Genomic DNA, 17,723 nt, shown 5'->3' on the forward strand with positions numbered 1-17,723 from the left:
GGGAGGGGAATGGTGCTCAGAGGGGGGAGGGGAAGGGTCCCCAGAGTGGGGAGGGGAACGGTGCCACATCCAGCTGGCAGCCAGGCACCAGTGGTGCCCCCCAGGGATCAGTGCTGAGCCCCAGCCTGATCAATATCTTGATTGATGATCTGGGACCAGAGGCTGGAATCCATCAGCAGCGAGCTGGCAGCTGGCACCAAGTTGGGGGCAGGGCTGGAGCTGGTAGAGGGCAGCAGAGCTCTGCAGAGGGCCCTGGGCAGGCTGGGCAGAGGCCAAGGGCAGGAGGTTGAACACAGCCAAGTGCCAGGGGCTGCACTTTGGCCACAGCAACCCCAGGCAGTGCCACAGGCTGGGGGCAGAGAAGGGCAGCAAGGCTGGGGAGGGGGCTGGGGCACAGGGCTGGGGAGGGGGCTGGGGCACAGGGCTGGGGAGGGGGCTGGGGCACAGGGCTGGGAGGAGAGGCTGAGGGAGCTGGGGTTGCTCAGCCTGCAGAAGAGGAGGCTCAGGGGAGACCTTCTTGCTCTCTACAACTCCCTGCAGGGAGGTTGGAGCCAGGTGGGGGTTGGGCTCTTCTCCCAGGCCCCCAGCACCAGAACAAGAGGACACAGCCTCAAGCTGTGCCAGGGGAGGTTTAGGCTGGAGGGGAGGAAGAAGTTCTACACAGAGAGAGGGATTGGCCCTGGGGATGTGCTGCCCAGGGGGAGGTGGTGGAGTCCCCATCCATGGAGGTGTTTGAGCCTGGATGAGGCTCCAATTCCTTCCCCACAACTCACCCCCACCCACCTGGGGGTCCCCACAGCCTCCTCCCACAGCTGGCATCCCCCAGGACTGCTGAAATGTGATGGGCAAGGGGCAGGGGGGGGGCTGGAGGAGGTTGGGAGGTGCCCCAGGACCTCATCAGCAACGGGCTGGGGTCCTGCTGTTGCCCCCCCCAGCCTGGGTTCCTTATCTGCTGGGCTGTTCCAAGGGGCAGATCTGCAGACCCCCTGCAGACCACTAGATTCTCAAGACCCCCTGCAGACCCTCTGCAGTCTCTGCAGCCCCCCTGCAGACCCTCTGCAGTCTCTGCAGCCCCCCTGCACATCACTTCAGACTCTCCAGCCCCCCTGCAGCCTCTGCTCTTCCCCAGCCCAGAGTGGCAGGGCTGATGGGAGAGAGAAGGACCCAGCCCCTGCCAGAGAGAAGCAAAAGGCTCAGGGGAGAGGACTGAAAGTCTAAGGGATGGCTCAGCGCTGCCCAGGCCCAGGCAGCAGAGCTGAACCTTGCTGGGGGGTGGGCAGCCCCCAGGCCCAGCAGGCAGGGAGGAAGGGCTGCTGAAGATGGGAGGCCTGAGCAAGTGCAGGCTCAGCTCCCTGCCCAGCACACAGCTGCAGGGCAGCACCACAAGGGAGCTGCCCCCAGGCAGCCTCTCCCAGGCCCTGGCTGCAGCTTCCTCCCCCTGCCTGCAGCTGCATTTGCCAGGAGCTGTTGCTCTGGCTCCAGATCTCCTCCCTGCTTGCTGCCCACAGACCCCAACCCCACCAGCTCTGTGCCCAGCTCTGTGCTCAGCTCTGCCCTGCAGGCACACCCCCACACCCCCCCCCGCCAGCAGGGTCCTCTCTGTGTTGCCCACTCCCCAAGAGGAGCTCAGAGGAGCCCTGGGGACGCGGAGAAAGGGAAGTTCCTGCTCTCTGGAGATGCAGGGAAGGGGGAAGGGACTTGCCCCGCTGCCTGCCTTGGGCAGCCCAGCCAGGACGGCAGCAGGGAGCTCCTGCACCTTCCAGCAGCTCTGTGTGGCCCTGTGGGGCTACCCTACCCCACAGCCCTCTCCCCCGACCACCCCCGACACCGCAGACCCCCTCCCCACAGCAACCCACAGCCGCACAGAGGTCCCCACAATCACAGCGACACCCCCCCCCCCTCCCCAAACCGCACGGACCCCAAGGGCCAAGCTTGCAGAGCTCCCACGGACGCCCCCCCACGACCCACCCCCCCCCCCCCCGCATATCCCCGCGGACCCCCCAACCAAACCCCACCGATTCCCCCTGGATCCCCGCAGAGGCTCCTCCTACCCCCCCAGCCCCACCGACCCCTGCCCCACAAAGCCTTCCCCAACCCAAGCGACCCTCCCACCCTGATCCCCACCCCACGACCCCCAACTCAGCCCCAGAGACTCCCTCACCCCACCTGGACCCCGGGACAAGGGGGAAGCAGAGCAAAAGAAGGACGGAAAAGGAAGAGCTCAGCGCACAGGGAGCCGCCGGCCCCGGCAGGCTGCCGGCGAGCAGAGAGCGCTGGGAGGGAGACCCCGGCCCGGCCCCTCCGGCCGCCGCTGCGGCCACGTGTGACGGGGAGCGGAAGCAGGTCGCAGCCAGGAGAGGAAGTCCCGCCCACGAGCGGGCGGCCGCAGCCAATCAGAAGCGTCGGGAGCGCGGCAGCGGCTCCTTCCCCCCCCCCGCTACCGAGGCACAGCGAGGAGCTGCCGCTGCCGGCCGCCGCCATTGCGGCTGCCCCGCGGGGAGCGGCGGCGGCGGCGCTGCGGGAGGAGCGCCGGGGCCGCGGCGGGGCCGGAGGGGCTGAGGGGGCCGGGGAGCGGAGCGGGGAAGGGTCTGGACGGGCCCCAGGGCTTGGGGAGGGGCGGGGAGCGAGCGAGGAGCCGCGGGGCCTTGGCGGGAGTCGGCTCGGGCGGCTCTGATTGGCTGCCGCCCACAGCTGTGGGCGGGACTTCCTGCCCGCCCCCAGCCCAGCGCCGCTGGGTTCCCACGTGGTTGGCCTCATGGGCAGGGGTCGCTCCGGGGTCTCCAGCCCAGCGCTCGCCGCTCGCCAGCAGCCTGCCGCGGCCGGCAGCTTCCTCTGCGCCGAACCCTTCCTCATCCTCCTGCCCTGCGTCCCCTTCGCGCCGGGTCCCGGGGTGGGGGCGTGGGGGTGAGGGAGTCTCTGAGGCTGAGGAGGGGATCGGAATCCCCGGGGGCTGAGGGTTGCATCGTGGGGGGGGGGGGGGGGGAAGGTTGTGGAGGGGATGCTGGTGGCAGCTGGGGGGTCCTGGGGTGGTCCAGGTGGACCTAGAGGGGTTCTGCTGGTGAGCTCAGGTGGTCCTAGGGTGGTTGTCGGGGACCTAGAGAGGTTCTGGAGGTGGTGCCGCTCAGTTCCCACCCCGTCCTTCTTCCTAACCTCCAGCCTCAACCTCCCCCTGGCGCAGCTTGAGACCGTGTCCGCGGAGGGTTGGCTGGTTCCTAAAGGACATAAGAAGGAGCCGACAGAGAATGACTTAGCAAAGCGTGGAACACAGCTGAGTTAGGCCAATCGTGAGCGAGGACAAAGAGACCTTGGAGAGTTTCAGGAGGAACTCAGCTCGCAGGAAGAGGAGCTTGTGGTTAGCTTAGCAGGCAGTAAAAAACCGCAGGGGGTAGGCTTGACGTTTAACATGCAACCAAGAGTATGATAAGCTGCTAAAGAGCTTGTGCCCACCCCCCCACCCACCCACCCCCACGTCCCAGCCCTGGGAATCGCCCCAGCAAGTGCCAGTAACAGCCACTGTGGCACAGCACCCCAGCAGCACAGTGCCCCTTCATGCATGCCTCTCCAACCTGATCTATGCCCAGGGGACTGCCTGGTGGCTGTGGATGTGGTCTGCCTGGACTGCAGCAAGGCCTTTGGCACCGTCCCCCACAGCAAACTGCTGGCTAAGCTGTCAGCTCGTGGCTTGGGCAGCAGCTCTCTGAGCTGGGTTAGGAACTGGCTGGAGGGCCGAGCCCAGAGAGTGGTGGTGAATGGTGCCACAGCCAGCTGGCAGCCAGGCACCAGTGGTGTGCCCCAGGGAGCAGTGCTGGGCCCCAGCCTCTTTAGCATCTTCACTGATGGTCTGGAGGAGGGGGTTGAGTCAGGCATCAGCAAGTTTGCAGATGACACCAAGCTGGGAGCAGAGGTTGGTCAGTTAGAGGGCAGAAGGGCTCTGCAGAGGGACCTCAACCCACTGGACAGATGGGCAGAGGCCAACAGGATGGCATTCAACAAGTGCCAGGGGCTGCACTTTGGCCACAGCAACCCCAGGCAGAGCTACAGGCTGGGGTCAGAGTGGCTGAGAGCTGCCAAACAGAGAGGGACCTGGGGGTGATGGTTGACAGCTGCCTAAACATGAGCCAGCAGTGTGCCCAGGTGGCCAAGAAGGCCAAGGGCAGCCTGGCCTGCAGCAGGAACAGTGTGGCCAGCAGGAGCAGGGAGGTCATTGTGCCCCTGTGCTTAGCACTGGTTAGGCCACACCTTGAGTCCTGTGTCCAGTTTAAGGACATTGAGAGACTTGAAGGTGTCCAGAGAAGGGCAGCAAGGCTGGGGAGAGGCCTTGAGCACAGCCCTGTGAGGAGAGGCTGAGGGAGCTGGGATTGTTCAGCCTGGAGAAGAGGAGGCTCAGGGGAGACCTCATTGCCCTCTACAACTACCTGAAAGGTGCTTGTGGCCAGGAGGGGGTTGGGCTCTTCACCCAGGCAACCAGCACCAGAACAAGAGGACACAGCCTCAAGCTGTGCCAGGGGAGGTTTAGGCTGGAGGTGAGGAGAAAGTTCTTCCCAGAGAGAGTGGTTGGCCATTGGGATGTGCTGCCCAGGGAGGTGGTGGAGTCCCCATCCCTGGAGGTGTTCAAGAGGGGATTGGATGTGGCACTTGGTGCCATGGTCTGGTCAGGAGGTCTGTGGGGACAGCTTGGACTCGATGATCCTCAAGGTCTCTTCCAGCCTTGGTGATGAGACTGTGAGACTGCTTGTGGCCCCAGCTGTGTGCACAGAGGCGCTTCAGCTGGGCTGGCATCACCTCGGGCTTGAAGGCTCCCCGAGTCCTGCAGCTGGGCTGCCCTGAGAAGCCTCCTCCCTTCCTTCCCACTGACCTTACAAGGCCAGGACACAGTTGGCTCTTTCAAGACACACACCAGCAAGGTTTCACCACCTCTCCCCCCTCCCCTCCCCTCCCAGCTTCCAAGCCCCACGCTTCTTTGTGACCTGCCTGTGGTGCCTGCTGCTCCTGCCACATCAGCTCCATCCCCTGGGTCCCGAGGGTCCAGCCCAGCAAGGTGGACGCAGGAAGCTGTGTGTTTCATGCCCATAATATCCTGCCCCTTATGAACCCCTCTGCAAAGTCCTTCTCTGCCTCTTTTCTTCCCTCTCTGCCCCGTGGGAGTGTCTCAAGGCCTCTTAGACCTGATGCCAGGAGGAGAGGGAAGGCAGGGCAGCCTCAGAGCCTAGCAGTGAGAGGGGGCAGGGGGGGAGAAGAAAGAGCCCTGGGGGTGGGGTGGGGGTTGGGTGTACCCTCAGGTGGGGAGAAGGGGAAGCGTTGGGGACCCTTTGGGAGGGTCTCTGTACGCCCTGGGTGGGGGGTGGGAGATCTCTGTGGCTGTGCTTGCAGCTTCTGTGCACCACCAACTGCTCTTCCCCCTTCCCATCGCTTCTGCGATCCATCGCTGCGATGAGCCGACGCTCTCGGCGGGGCAGAGAGGATCTGCCTGGCCCCCAAACCAAGCCGGGGTGGGCGCTTGGCTCTCGCCCGTCCCCACCGCAGCATCTCCTCCGGGTCCAGAAGACCTCAATCAACCCCTGCGCGCAGCCAGCGAGGCGCAAACGCCTTCGAGCCACGCCGCCGTATTCCGCGTCGCGGCTCCCGCGCCGCGCCGCGCCGCCGTATTCCGCGTCGCGGCTCCCGCGTCGCGCTGCCCTGGTGCCGCGGCGCGGCGCGAGGCGTTGAGTCACGCTGCCGTATTCCGCGTCGCGGCTTGGGCCCGCGCGTCTGAGTCACGCTGCCGTATTCCGCGTCGCGGCTTGGGCCCGCGCGTCTGAGTCACGCTGCCGTATTCCGCGTCGCGGCTTGGGCCCGCGCGTCTGAGTCACGCTGCCGTACGGCGCTGTCGCGGCGCTGTCGCGCTGCGGGGGGGGGGGAGCCCGGCGGGAAGCGCGGCGGCGATGGCGGCGGCGGGCGGCCCGGTGGTGAACGGAGCGGAGGGCAGCGGCGGGCTGCGGGCGGCCGCCGGCATGTACGAGCAGCTGAAGGGGGAGTGGAGCCGCAAGAGCCCCAACCTCAGCAAGTGCGGAGAGGCCCTGGGCAGGCTCAAGGTGGCGGCGAAAGGGCGAGCGGGAGGCGGGGGGGGGGGGAACGGGAAACAGGGCCGGGGATGGGGACCGGGACAAAGGGGAGCGGGGGGAGGGGGAGCGGGAGAGAGGGACCGGGAGGAGGGGGAGCGAGAGGAGGACTGGGAAGGGGGGGACCGGGAGGGGGGGGACCGGGAGGGGGGGAGCGAGAGGAGGACTGGGAAGGGGGGGACCGGGAGGGGGGGGACCGGGAGAGGGGGAGCGAGAGGAGGACTGGGAAGGGGGGGACCGGGACGGGGGGGGACCGGGAAGGGGGGACCGGGAGGAGGACTGGGAAGGGGGGGACCGGGAGGGGGGGGACCGGGAGGGGGGGAGCGAGAGGAGGGGGACCGGGAGAGGGGGAGCGAGAGGAGGACTGGGAAGGGGGGGACCGGGAGGGGGGGGAGCGGGAAGGGGGGGAGCGGGAAGGGGGGGAGCGAGAGGAGGACCAGGAAGGGGGGGACCGGGAGGGGGGGGACCGGGAGGGGGGGGAGCGGGAAGGGGGGGAGCGAGAGGAGGACTGGGAAGGGGGGACCGGGATGGGGGGGACCGGGAGGGGGGGAGCGAGAGGAGGACTGGGAAGGGGGGACCGGGATGGGGGGGACCGGGAGGGGGGGAGCGAGAGGAGGACTGGGAAGGGGGGACCGGGAGGAGGGGAGGGGGACCGGGAGAGGGGGAGCGAGAGGAGGACTGGGAAGGGGGGGACCGGGAGGGGGGGAGCGAGAGGAGGACTGGGAAGGGGGGACCGGGAGGGGGAGAGGGGGACCGGGAGAGGGGGACCGGGAGGAGGACTGGGAAGGGGGGAGCGAGAGGAGGGGACCGGGAGGGGGGGACCGGGAGGAGGACTAGGAGGTGGGGACCGGAAGAGGGGAGGGAGAGGAGGGGGACCGAGAGGTGGGGAGCAGGAAACAGGGATGGAGGTGGGGGACCGGGAGAGGGGGCGCCGGGAAGAGAAGGGAGAAGTCTGGAGGGGGAGGTCTGGAGAAGGAGGAAAGGGGGAGATCCGGGGGGGGAAGGAGGGAGAGGTCTGGAGGGGGAGAAGGAGGAAGGCTGAAGGGGAGGAGGGAGAGGTCTTGGGGGGGGAGAAGGGAGAAGTGAGAAGTGGAGGGAGAGAAAGGAGAGGTGTGGGGGGGAGGAAAGGAAGAAGGGAGAGGTTGGGGGTGGGAGAAGAGAGAAGTCTAGATGGGGAGAAGGGAGAGGGAGAGGGCTGGGAAGGGGAGAAGGAAGTAGGGAAGGGGAGGAGGGAGAGGTCTGGGGAGAGAAGGAGGAAGAGGGATGAGGGGGGAGGAAAGGGAGAGGGAGAGGTCTGGGAGGGGAGGAAAGGGAGAGGGAGAGGTCTGGGAGGGGAGGAAAGGGAGAGGGAGAGGTCTGGGAGGGGAGAAGGGAGAAGGAAGAGGCCTGGGGAGGGGAGAAGGAAGCAGAGGACGAGGAGGAGGAAGCGGCGTGGGAGCAGCTACGACTCAGCAACCCTCCTGCCCCTCATTAACCTCATTACCTGAGCCTCTCATTAAGCCAGCAGGGCTTTAATTAAGGGGGAGGGGTGGTGTCCTCCCTCTCCCCCCTCCCCCCTCCGCCATTAACCCTCTCCCCTCCCCCCCCCCAGCTGGCTTTGCTGGAGCTCAACTTCCTGCCCACCGGCGGCGCCAAGCTGACCAAGCAGCAGCTCATCCTGGCCCGTGAGTGCTCTGGGGCTGGGGGAGAGGGAGCCCAGAGCCAAGGAGAGACCCTCCCAGGGCTCTGCTGAGCTGGGACCCCTCCCCCCCAGGTAACCCCAGCCCCTCTCCCCCCCCTCTGCAGGGGACATCCTGGAGATTGGGGCCCAGTGGAGCATCCTGAAGAAGGACATCCCCTCCTTCGAGCGCTACATGGCCCAGCTCAAGTGCTACTACTTCGACTACAAGTGAGGAGGGGGACCCCAAAGGGCAGGGGGCCCCAAGAGGAAGAGCCCTGGGACCCCAAAGAGCAGGGGCTGGGGGCCCCAAGAGGAAGAGCCCTGGGACCCCAAGGAGCAGGGGCTGGGGGCCCCAAGAGGAAGAGTCCTGGGACCCCAAGAAGCAGGGGCTGGGGGCCCCAAGAGGAAGAGTCCTGGGACCCCAAGGAGCAGGGGCTGGGGGCCCCAAGAGGAAGAGCCCTGGGACCCCAAAGAGCAGGGGCTGGGGGCCCCAATAGGAAGAGTCCTGGGACCCCAAGGAGCAGGGGCTGGGGGCCCCAAGAGGAAGAGTCCTGGGACCCCAAGGAGCAGGGGCTGGGGGCCCCAAGAGGAAGAGTCCTGGGACCCCAAGGAGCAGGGGCTGGGGGCCCCAAGAGGAAGAGTCCTGGGACCCCAAGGAGCAGGGGCTGGGGGCCCCAAGAGGAAGAGTCCTGGGACCCCAAGGAGCAGGGGCTGGGGGCCCCAAGAGGAAGAGTCCTGGGACCCCAAGGAGCAGGGGCTGGGGGCCCCAAGAGGAAGAGCCCTGGGACCCCAAGGAGCAGGGGCTGGGGGCCCCAAGAGGAAGAGTCCTGGGACCCCAAGGAGCAGGGGCTGGGGGCCCCAAGAGGAAGAGTCCTGGGACCCCAAAGAGCAGGGGCTGGGGGCCCCAAGAGGAAGAGTCCTGGGACCCCAAAGAGCAGGGGCTGGGGGCCCCAAGGAGCAGGGGCTGGGGGCCCCAAGAAGAGCCCTGGGACCCCAAAAAGCAGGGGCTGGGGGCACCAAGAAGGAGAGCTCTGGGACCCCAAGATGCAGAGGCTGGGGGCACCAAGAGGAAGATCCCTGGGACCCCAAGAAGCAGAGGCTGGGGGCCCCAAGAAGCAGGGCCCTGGGCCCCCCAAACCCCCTCGAGGTGTCCCCAAACCACCTGGGAATGGCCCTGAGGTGTCCCCGGGGTGACCCCAGCCCCCCTCAAGCTGTCCCTGAGCTGCCCAAGGTGACCCCAAACCCCCTCAAGATGCCCCCAGGGTGTCCCTGAGCTGCCCCAGGTGCCCCCAGACCCCCTCAAGGTGCCCCCAAAGTGTCCCCAAGTCCTCTTCAGTCACCTCCAAGCCCCCCAAGGTGCTCCCAGACCCCCTCAAGCTGTCCCTAAGCTGCCCAAGGTGACCCCAAACCCCTTCTAGATGCCCCCAAGGTGCCCCAAGACCACCTCAAGCTGTCCCTAAGCTGCCCAAGGTGCCCCCAGACCCCCTCTAGATGCCCCCAAGGTGCCCCCAGACCCCCTCAAGCTGTCCCTAAGCTGCCCAAGGTGACCCCAAACCCCCTCTAGATGCCCCCAAGGTGCCCCAAGACCACCTCAAGCTGTCCCTAAGCTGCCCAAGGTGACCCCAGACCCCCTCTAGATGCCCCCAAGGTGCCCCCAGACCCCCTCAAGCTGTCCCTAAGCTGCCCAAGGTGACCCCAGACCCCCTCTAGATGCCCCCAAGGTGCCCCAAGACCACCTCAAGCTGTCCCTAAGCTGCCCAAGGTGACCCCAGACCCCCTCTAGATGCCCCCAAGGTGCCCCCAGACCCCCTCAAGCTGTCCCTAAGCTGCCCAAGGTGACCCCAGACCCCTTCTAGATGCCCCCAAGGTGCCCCAAGACCACCTCAAGCTGTCCCTAAGCTGCCCCAGGTGCCCCCAGACCCCCTCAAGGTGCCCCCAAAGTGTCCCCAAGTCCTCTTCAGTCACCTCCAAGCCCCCCAAGGTGCCCCCAGACCCCCTCAAGCTGTCCCTAAGCTGCCCAAGGTGACCCCAAACCCCTTCTAGATGCCCCCAAGGTGCCCCAAGACCACCTCAAGCTGTCCCTAAGCTGCCCAAGGTGACCCCAGACCCCTTCTAGATGCCCCCAAGGTGCCCCAAGACCACCTCAAGCTGTCCCTAAGCTGCCCAAGGTGACCCCAGACCCCTTCTAGATGCCCCCAAGGTGCCCCCAGACCCCCTCAAGCTGTCCCTAAGCTGCCCAAGGTGACCCCAAACCCCTTCTAGATGCCCCCAAGGTGCCCCAAGACCACCTCAAGCTGTCCCTAAGCTGCCCAAGGTGCCCCCAGACCCCCTCTAGATGCCCCCAAGGTGCCCCAAGACCCCCTCAAGCTGTCCCTAAGCTGCCCCAGGTGCCCCCAGACCCCCTCAAGGTGCCCCCAAAGTGTCCCCAAGTCCTCTTCAGTCACCTCCAAGCCCCCCAAGGTGCCCCCAGACCCCCTCAAGGTGCCCCCAAAGTGTCCCCAAGTCCTCTTCAGTCACCTCCAAGCCCCCCAAGGTGCCCCCAGACCCCCTCAAGATGCCCCCAGGGTGTCCCTGAGCTGCCCCAGGTGCCCCCAGACCCCCTCAAGGTGCCCCCAAAGTGTCCCCAAGTCCTCTTCAGTCACCTCCAAGCCCCCCAAGGTGCCCCCAGACCCCCTCAAGCTGTCCCTAAGCTGCCCAAGGTGACCCCAGACCCCCTCTAGATGCCCCCAAGGTGCCCCAAGACCCCCTCAAGCTGTCCCTAAGCTGCCCAAGGTGACCCCAGACCCCCTCTAGATGCCCCCAAGGTGCCCCCAGACCCCCTCAAGCTGTCCCTAAGCTGCCCAAGGTGACCCCAGACCCCTTCTAGATGCCCCCAAGGTGCCCCAAGACCACCTCAAGCTGTCCCTAAGCTGCCCAAGGTGACCCCAGACCCCCTCTAGATGCCCCCAAGGTGCCCCAAGACCACCTCAAGCTGTCCCTAAGCTGCCCAAGGTGACCCCAGACCCCCTCTAGATGCCCCCAAGGTGCCCCAAGACCCCCTCAAGCTGTCCCTAAGCTGCCCCAGGTGCCCCCAGACCCCCTCAAGGTGCCCCTGAAGTGTCCCCAAGTCCTCTTCAGTCACCTCCAAGCCCCCCAAGGTGCCCCCAGACCCCCTCTAGATGCCCCCAAGGTGCCCCCAGACCCCCTCAAGCTGTCCCTAAGCTGCCCAAGGTGACCCCAGACCCCTTCTAGATGCCCCCAAGGTGCCCCAAGACCACCTCAAGCTGTCCCTAAGCTGCCCAAGGTGACCCCAGACCCCTTCTAGATGCCCCCAAGGTGCCCCAAGACCACCTCAAGCTGTCCCTAAGCTGCCCAAGGTGACCCCAGACCCCCTCTAGATGCCCCCAGGGTGTCCCTGAGCTGCCCCAGGTGCCCCCAGACCCCCTCAAGCTGTCCCTAAGCTGCCCAAGGTGACCCCAAACCCCTTCTAGATGCCCCCAAGGTGCCCCAAGACCCCCTCAAGCTGTCCCTAAGCTGCCCAAGGTGACCCCAGACCCCTTCTAGATGCCCCCAAGGTGCCCCAAGACCACCTCAAGCTGTCCCTAAGCTGCCCAAGGTGACCCCAGACCCCCTCTAGATGCCCCCAAGGTGCCCCCAGACCCCCTCAAGCTGTCCCTAAGCTGCCCAAGGTGACCCCAAACCCCTTCTAGATGCCCCCAAGGTGCCCCAAGACCACCTCAAGCTGTCCCTAAGCTGCCCAAGGTGAACCCAGACCCCCTCTAGATGCCCCCAAGGTGCCCCCAGCCCCCCTCAAGCTGTCCCTAAGCTGCCCAAGGTGCCCCCAGACCCCCTCTAGATGCCCCCAAGGTGCCCCCAGACCCCCTCAAGCTGTCCCTAAGCTGCCCAAGGTGACCCCAGACCCCCTCTAGATGCCCCCAAGGTGCCCCAAGACCACCTCAAGCTGTCCCTAAGCTGCCCAAGGTGACCCCAAACCCCCTCTAGATGCTCCCAAGGTGCCCCAAGACCACCTCAAGCTGTCCCTAAGCTGCCCAAGGTGACCCCAGACCCCCTCAAGGTGCCCCCAAAGTGTCCCCAAGTCCTCTTCAGTCACCTCCAAGCCCCCCAAGGTGCCCCCAGACCCCCTCAAGCTGTCCCTAAGCTGCCCAAGGTGACCCCAAACCCCCTCTAGATGCCCCCAAGGTGCCCCAAGACCACCTCAAGCAGTCCCTCAGGTGCCCCCTGCCCCCCTCTCCGGCCGCCTCCATCCCTACCAGCCTCCCTCCCTCTCTCCTTCCCCCCCCCCAAATCTCCCCTTCCTCCTGTCCCCCCCTTGCCTCCCCTGGTGGTGTGTGCTGCAGGGATGAGCTGCCAGAGTCTGCCTACAAGCACCAGCTGCTGGGCCTGAACCTCCTCTTCCTGCTGTCCCAGAACCGGGTGGCCGAGTTCCACACCGAGCTGGAGCGGCTGCCGGCCAAGGAGATCCAGAGCAACGTCTACATCAAGCACCCTGTGTCCCTGGAGCAGGTGCAGGACCCCTCTGGGGAGGGTCTTGGGGGGGTCTCAGAGGTGGGGGGGCTCTGCCCTTTGCTCTTGGTGCCATCCCTGTCTCTTAGTACCTGATGGAAGGCAGCTACAACAAAGTGTTCCTGGCCAAGGGCAACATCCCGGCGGAGAGCTACACCTTCTTCATCGACATCCTGCTGGACACCATCAGGTGAGGGCCAGGAGCAGCCTCAGGGCTTCCAAGTGGGGCCAGGTGCCCCCCAGGAGCAGCCTCAGGGCTTCCAAGTGGGGCCCAGAGGGGCCTCGGGTGCCAGCGAAAGCGACCTGAGGAGGTCCGAGGGGTCCCAGGTGGCTCCAAAGTGGCCTCAGAGGCCACCAGAAGCACCCTGAGGAGCTCAAAGTGGTCCCAGGTGCCCCCAAGGAGCAGCCTCAGGGCTTCCAAGTGGTGCCAGGTGGCCCCAGAGAGGCCTCAGAGGCCACCAGAAGCAACCTGAGAGCTTCCAAGTGGTCCCAGGTGCCCCCAAGGAGCAGCCTCAGGGCTTCCAAGTGGTGCCAGGTGCCCCCCAGGAGCAGCCTCAGGGCTTCCAAGTGGTCCCAGGTGCCCCCCAGGAGCAGCCTCAGGGCTTCAAAGTGGTGCCAGGTGCCCCCCAGGAGCAGCCTCAGGGCTTCCAAGTGGTGCCAGGTGCCCCCCAGGAGCAGCCTCAGGGCTTCCAAGTGGGGCCAGGTGCCCCCCAGGAGCAGCCTCAGGGCTTCCAAGTGGGGCCCAGAGGGGCCTCGGGTGCCAGCGAAAGCGACCTGAGGAGGTCCGAGGGGTCCCAGGTGGCTCCAAAGTGGCCTCAGAGGCCACCAGAAGCACCCTGAGGAGCTCAAAGTGGTCCCAGGTGCCCCCAGAGAGGCCTCAAAGGCCACCAGAAGCAACCTGAGGAGCTCAAAGTGGTCCCAGGTGCCCCCAGAGAGGCCTCAAAGGCCACCAGAAGCAACCTGAGGAGCTCAAAGTGGTCCCAGGTGCCCCCAAGGAGCAGCCTCAGGGCTTCCAAGTGGTGCCAGGTGGCCCCAGAGAGGCCTCAGAGGCCACCAGAAGCAACCTGAGAGCTTCCAAGTGGTCCCAGGTGCCCCCAAGGAGCAGCCTCAGGGCTTCCAAGTGGGGCCAGGTGCCCCCCAGGAGCAGCCTCAGGGCTTCCAAGTGGGGCCAGGTGCCCCCCAGGAGCAGCCTCAGGGCGTCCAAGTGGTGCCAGGTGCCCCCCAGGAGCAGCCTCAGGGCTTCCAAGTGGGGCCAGGTGCCCCCCAGGAGCAGCCTCAGGGCTTCCAAGTGGTGCCAGGTGCCCCCCAGGAGCAGCCTCAGGGCTTCCAAGTGGGGCCAGGTGCCCCCCAGGAGCAGCCTCAGGGCTTCCAAGTGGGGCCAGGTGCCCCCCAGGAGCAGCCTCAGGGCTTCCAAGTGGGGCCAGGTGCCCCCCAGGAGCAGCCTCAGGGCTTCCAAGTGGGGCCAGGTGCCCCCCAGGAGCAGCCTCAGGGCTTCCAAGTGGGGCCAGGTGCCCCCCAGGAGCAGCCTCAGGGCTTCCAAGTGGGGCCCAGAGGGGCCTCGGGTGCCAGCGAAAGCGACCTGAGGAGGTCCGAGGGGTCCCAGGTGGCTCCAAAGTGGCCTCAGAGGCCACCAGAAGCACCCTGAGGAGCTCAAAGTGGTCCCAGGTGCCCCCAGAGAGGCCTCAAAGGCCACCAGAAGCAACCTGAGGAGCTCAAAGTGGTCCCAGGTGCCCCCAGAGAGGCCTCAAAGGCCACCAGAAGCAACCTGAGGAGCTCAAAGTGGTCCCAGGTGCCCCCAGAGAGGCCTCAAAGGCCACCAGAAGCAACCTGAGGAGCTCAAAGTGGTCCCAGGTGCCCCCAGAGAGGCCTCAAAGGCCACCAGAAGCAACCTGAGGAGCTCAAAGTGGTCCCAGGTGCCCCCAGAGAGGCCTCAAAGGCCACCAGAAGCAACCTGAGGAGCTCAAAGTGGTCCCAGGTGGCCCCAGAGAGGCCTCAAAGGCCACCAGAAGCAACCTGAGGAGCTCAAAGTGGTCCCAGGTGCCCCCCAGGAGCAGCCTCAGGGCTTCCAAGTGGGGCCAGGTGCCCCCCAGGAGCAGCCTCAGGGCTTCCAAGTGGTGCCAGGTGCCCCCCAGGAGCAGCCTCAGGGCTTCCAAGTGGGGCCAGGTGCCCCCCAGGAGCAGCCTCAGGGCTTCCAAGTGGTGCCAGGTGCCCCCCAGGAACAGCCTCAGGGCTTCCAAGTGGTGCCAGGTGCCCCCCAGGAGCAGCCTCAGGGCTTCCAAGTGGGGCCCAGAGGGGCCTCGGGTGCCAGCGAAAGCGACCTGAGGAGGTCCGAGGGGTCCCAGGTGGCTCCAAAGTGGCCTCAGAGGCCACCAGAAGCACCCTGAGGAGCTCAAAGTGGTCCCAGGTGCCCCCAGAGAGGCCTCAAAGGCCACCAGAAGCAACCTGAGGAGCTCAAAGTGGTCCCAGGTGCCCCCAGAGAGGCCTCAAAGGCCACCAGAAGCAACCTGAGGAGCTCAAAGTGGTCCCAGGTGCCCCCAGAGAGGCCTCAAAGGCCACCAGAAGCAACCTGAGGAGCTCAAAGTGGTCCCAGGTGCCCCCAGAGAGGCCTCAAAGGCCACCAGAAGCAACCTGAGGAGCTCAAAGTGGTCCCAGGTGCCCCCCAGGAGCAGCCTCAGGGCTTCCAAGTGGGGCCAGGTGCCCCCCAGGAGCAGCCTCAGGGCTTCCAAGTGGGGCCAGGTGCCCCCCAGGAGCAGCCTCAGGGCTTCCAAGTGGGGCCAGGTGCCCCCCAGGAGCAGCCTCAGGGCTTCCAAGTGGTGCCAGGTGCCCCCCAGGAACAGCCTCAGGGCTTCCAAGTGGTGCCAGGTGCCCCCCAGGAGCAGCCTCAGGGCTTCCAAGTGGGGCCCAGAGGGGCCTCGGGTGCCAGCGAAAGCGACCTGAGGAGGTCCGAGGGGTCCCAGGTGGCTCCAAAGTGGCCTCAGAGGCCACCAGAAGCACCCTGAGGAGCTCAAAGTGGTCCCAGGTGCCCCCCAGGAGCAGCCTCAGGGCTTCCAAGTGGGGCCAGGTGCCCCCCAGGAGCAGCCTCAGGGCTTCCAGGTGGTGCCAGGTGCCCCCCAGGATCACCCTCAGGGCTTCAAAGTGATCCCAGAGAGACCTCAGAGACCACCAGAACCAACCTGAGGGCTTCAAGGTGGTGCCAGGTGGCCCCAGAGAGGCCTCAGAGGCCTCCAGGAGCACCCTGGGGAGGTCAAGGTGGTGCCAGGATCACCCTCAGGGCTTCCAAGTGGTGCCAGGTGCCCCCAGAGAGGCCTCAGAGGCCTCCAGGAGCACCCTGGGGACCCCAATCCCTCTCCCCCAGAATGTCCCCAACCACCCCAGCTCCTCCCCAAGCCCTTTCAGACCTCCCCAAGCCCCCCAGCACCTCCCCAACCTCCCCCAGGGCCTCCCCAAACCCTTCCAGACCTCCCCAAGCCCCCCCCCCAGGGCCTCCCCAAGCCCTTCCAGACCTCCTCAATCCCCCCCAGCTCCTCCCCAACCCCCCCAGGACCCCCCCAGCACCTCCCCACGCCCCCCAGCGCCTCCCCAACCCCCCCCCCCAGGATCCCCCCAGCGCCTCCCCACGCCCCCCCAGGGCCTCCCCAAGCCCTTCCAGACCTCCCCAAGCCCCCCCAGCTCCCTCCCAAGCCCCCCCAGGCCCCCCCAGGGCCTCCCCAAGCCCTTCCAGACCTCCTCAATCCCCCCCAGCTCCTCCCCAACCCCCCCAGGACCCCCCCAGCACCTCCCCACGCCCCCCAGCTCCTCCCAAACCCCCCCCGGACCCCCCCAGCACCTCCCCACGCCCCCCAGCGCCTCCCCAACCCCCCCCCCCCCCAGGATCCCCCCAGCGCCTCCCCACGCCCCCCCAGGGCCTCCCCAAGCCCTTTCAGACCTCCCCAAGCCCCCCAGGGCCTCCCCAAACCCTTCCAGACCTCCCCAAGCCCTTCCAGACCTCCCCAAGCCCTTCCAGACCTCCTCAATCCCCCCCAGCTCCTCCCCAACCCCCCCAGGACCCCCCCAGCACCTCCCCATGCCCCCCAGCGCCTCCCCAACCCCCCCCCCCCAGGATCCCCCCAGGGCCTCCCCAAGCCCTTCCAGACCTCCCCAAGCCCCCCCCCCAGGGCCTCCCCAAGCCCTTCCAGACCTCCCCAAGCCCTTCCAGACCTCCTCAATCCCCCCCAGCGCCTCCCCACGCCCCCCCAGGGCCTCCCCAAGCCCTTCCAGACACCCCCCAAGCCCCCCCAGCTCCCTTCCAAGCCCCCCCAGGCCCCCCCCAGGGCCTCCCCAAGCCCCCCCCCCGCTGTGTGCCGGCAGGGACGAGATCGCCGGCTGCATCGAGACTGCCTACGAGAGGATCCTCTTCCCCGAGGCCACTCGGATCCTCTTCTTCTCCTCAGCCAAGAAGATGACCGACTATGCCAAGAAGGTACCTGGGGGGAGGCTCCCCAACCCCTCCTGGGGGTCCCCAAAACCTGGGGGAGGCTCCAGCAGGGTCCCCAGAGCCCCCTCAGACCCCCTCGGGGTTGGGTGCAGAGAGCGACCCAGGAGGAAGCTTTGGGAGCAGCCCCCAGAGCACCTCGAGGGGACCCTAAAACACCTTGGAGGGCTTGAAAGGACCTTGAGGGACCCCAAACACCTCAAGGGGGTCCCCAAAACCTGGGGGAGGGTCCAGCAGGGTCCCCAGAGCCCCTCAGACCCCCTCCGGGTTGGGTGCGGAGAGCGACCCAGGAGGAAGCTTTGGGAGCAGCCCCCAGAGCACCTCGAGGGGACCCTAAAACACCTTGAGGGGACCCCAAAACACCTTGGAGGGCTTGAAAGGACCTTGAGGGACCCCAAACACCTCAAGGGGGTCCCCAAAACCTGGGGGAGGGTCCAGCAGGGTCCCCAGAGCCCCCTCAGACCCCCTCCGGGTTGGGTGCGGAGAGCGACCCAGGAGGAAGCTTTGGGAGCAGCCCCCAGAGCACCTTGAGGGGACCCTAAAACACCTTGAGGGGACCCCAAAAGACCTTGAAGGAGCCCAAAAGACCTTGAAGGGCTTCAAAGGCCCTTGAGGGACCCCAAAAGGCCTCAAGGGGGTCCCCAAAACCTGGGGGAGGCTCCAGCATGGTCCCCAGAGCCCCTTCAGCCCCCCTTGGGGTTGGGCGCAGAGAGCGACCCAGGAGGAAGCTTTGGGAGCAGCCCCCAGAGCACCTCGAGGGGACCCCAAAAGACCTTGAAGGAACCCAAAAGACCTTGAAGGGCTTCAAAAGCCCTTGAGGGACCCCAAAAGGCCTCAAGGGGGTCCCCAAAACCTGGGGGAGGCTCCAGCAGGGTCCCCAGAGCCCCCTCAGACCCCCTCCGGGTTGGGTGCGGAGAGCGACCCAGGAGGAAGCTTTGGGAGCAGCCCCCAGAGCACCTCGAGGGGACCCTAAAACACCTTGAGGGGACCC

The 17,723-nt window shown here is 66.6% G+C and overlaps 1 protein-coding gene across 1 annotated transcript; it reads left to right on the plus strand.

Moving 5' to 3' along the window:
- Positions 1-5,909: 5,909 nt before the first annotated feature.
- PSMD8 (proteasome 26S subunit, non-ATPase 8) lies at positions 5,910-16,786 on the plus strand (the record flags this gene model as incomplete). Its single annotated transcript, XM_054179602.1, has 6 exons — positions 5,910-6,071; positions 7,690-7,762; positions 7,884-7,986; positions 12,096-12,261; positions 12,351-12,451; positions 16,609-16,786. Coding segments are annotated over exons 1-6 (771 nt in total), but the record flags the coding sequence as incomplete, so codon positions are not given.
- Between the last annotated feature and the right edge of the window lie 937 nt (positions 16,787-17,723).

This window comes from Dryobates pubescens, unplaced genomic scaffold (assembly GCF_014839835.1).
Source record: "Dryobates pubescens isolate bDryPub1 unplaced genomic scaffold, bDryPub1.pri scaffold_96_arrow_ctg1, whole genome shotgun sequence".
NCBI lineage: Eukaryota > Metazoa > Chordata > Aves > Piciformes > Picidae > Dryobates > Dryobates pubescens.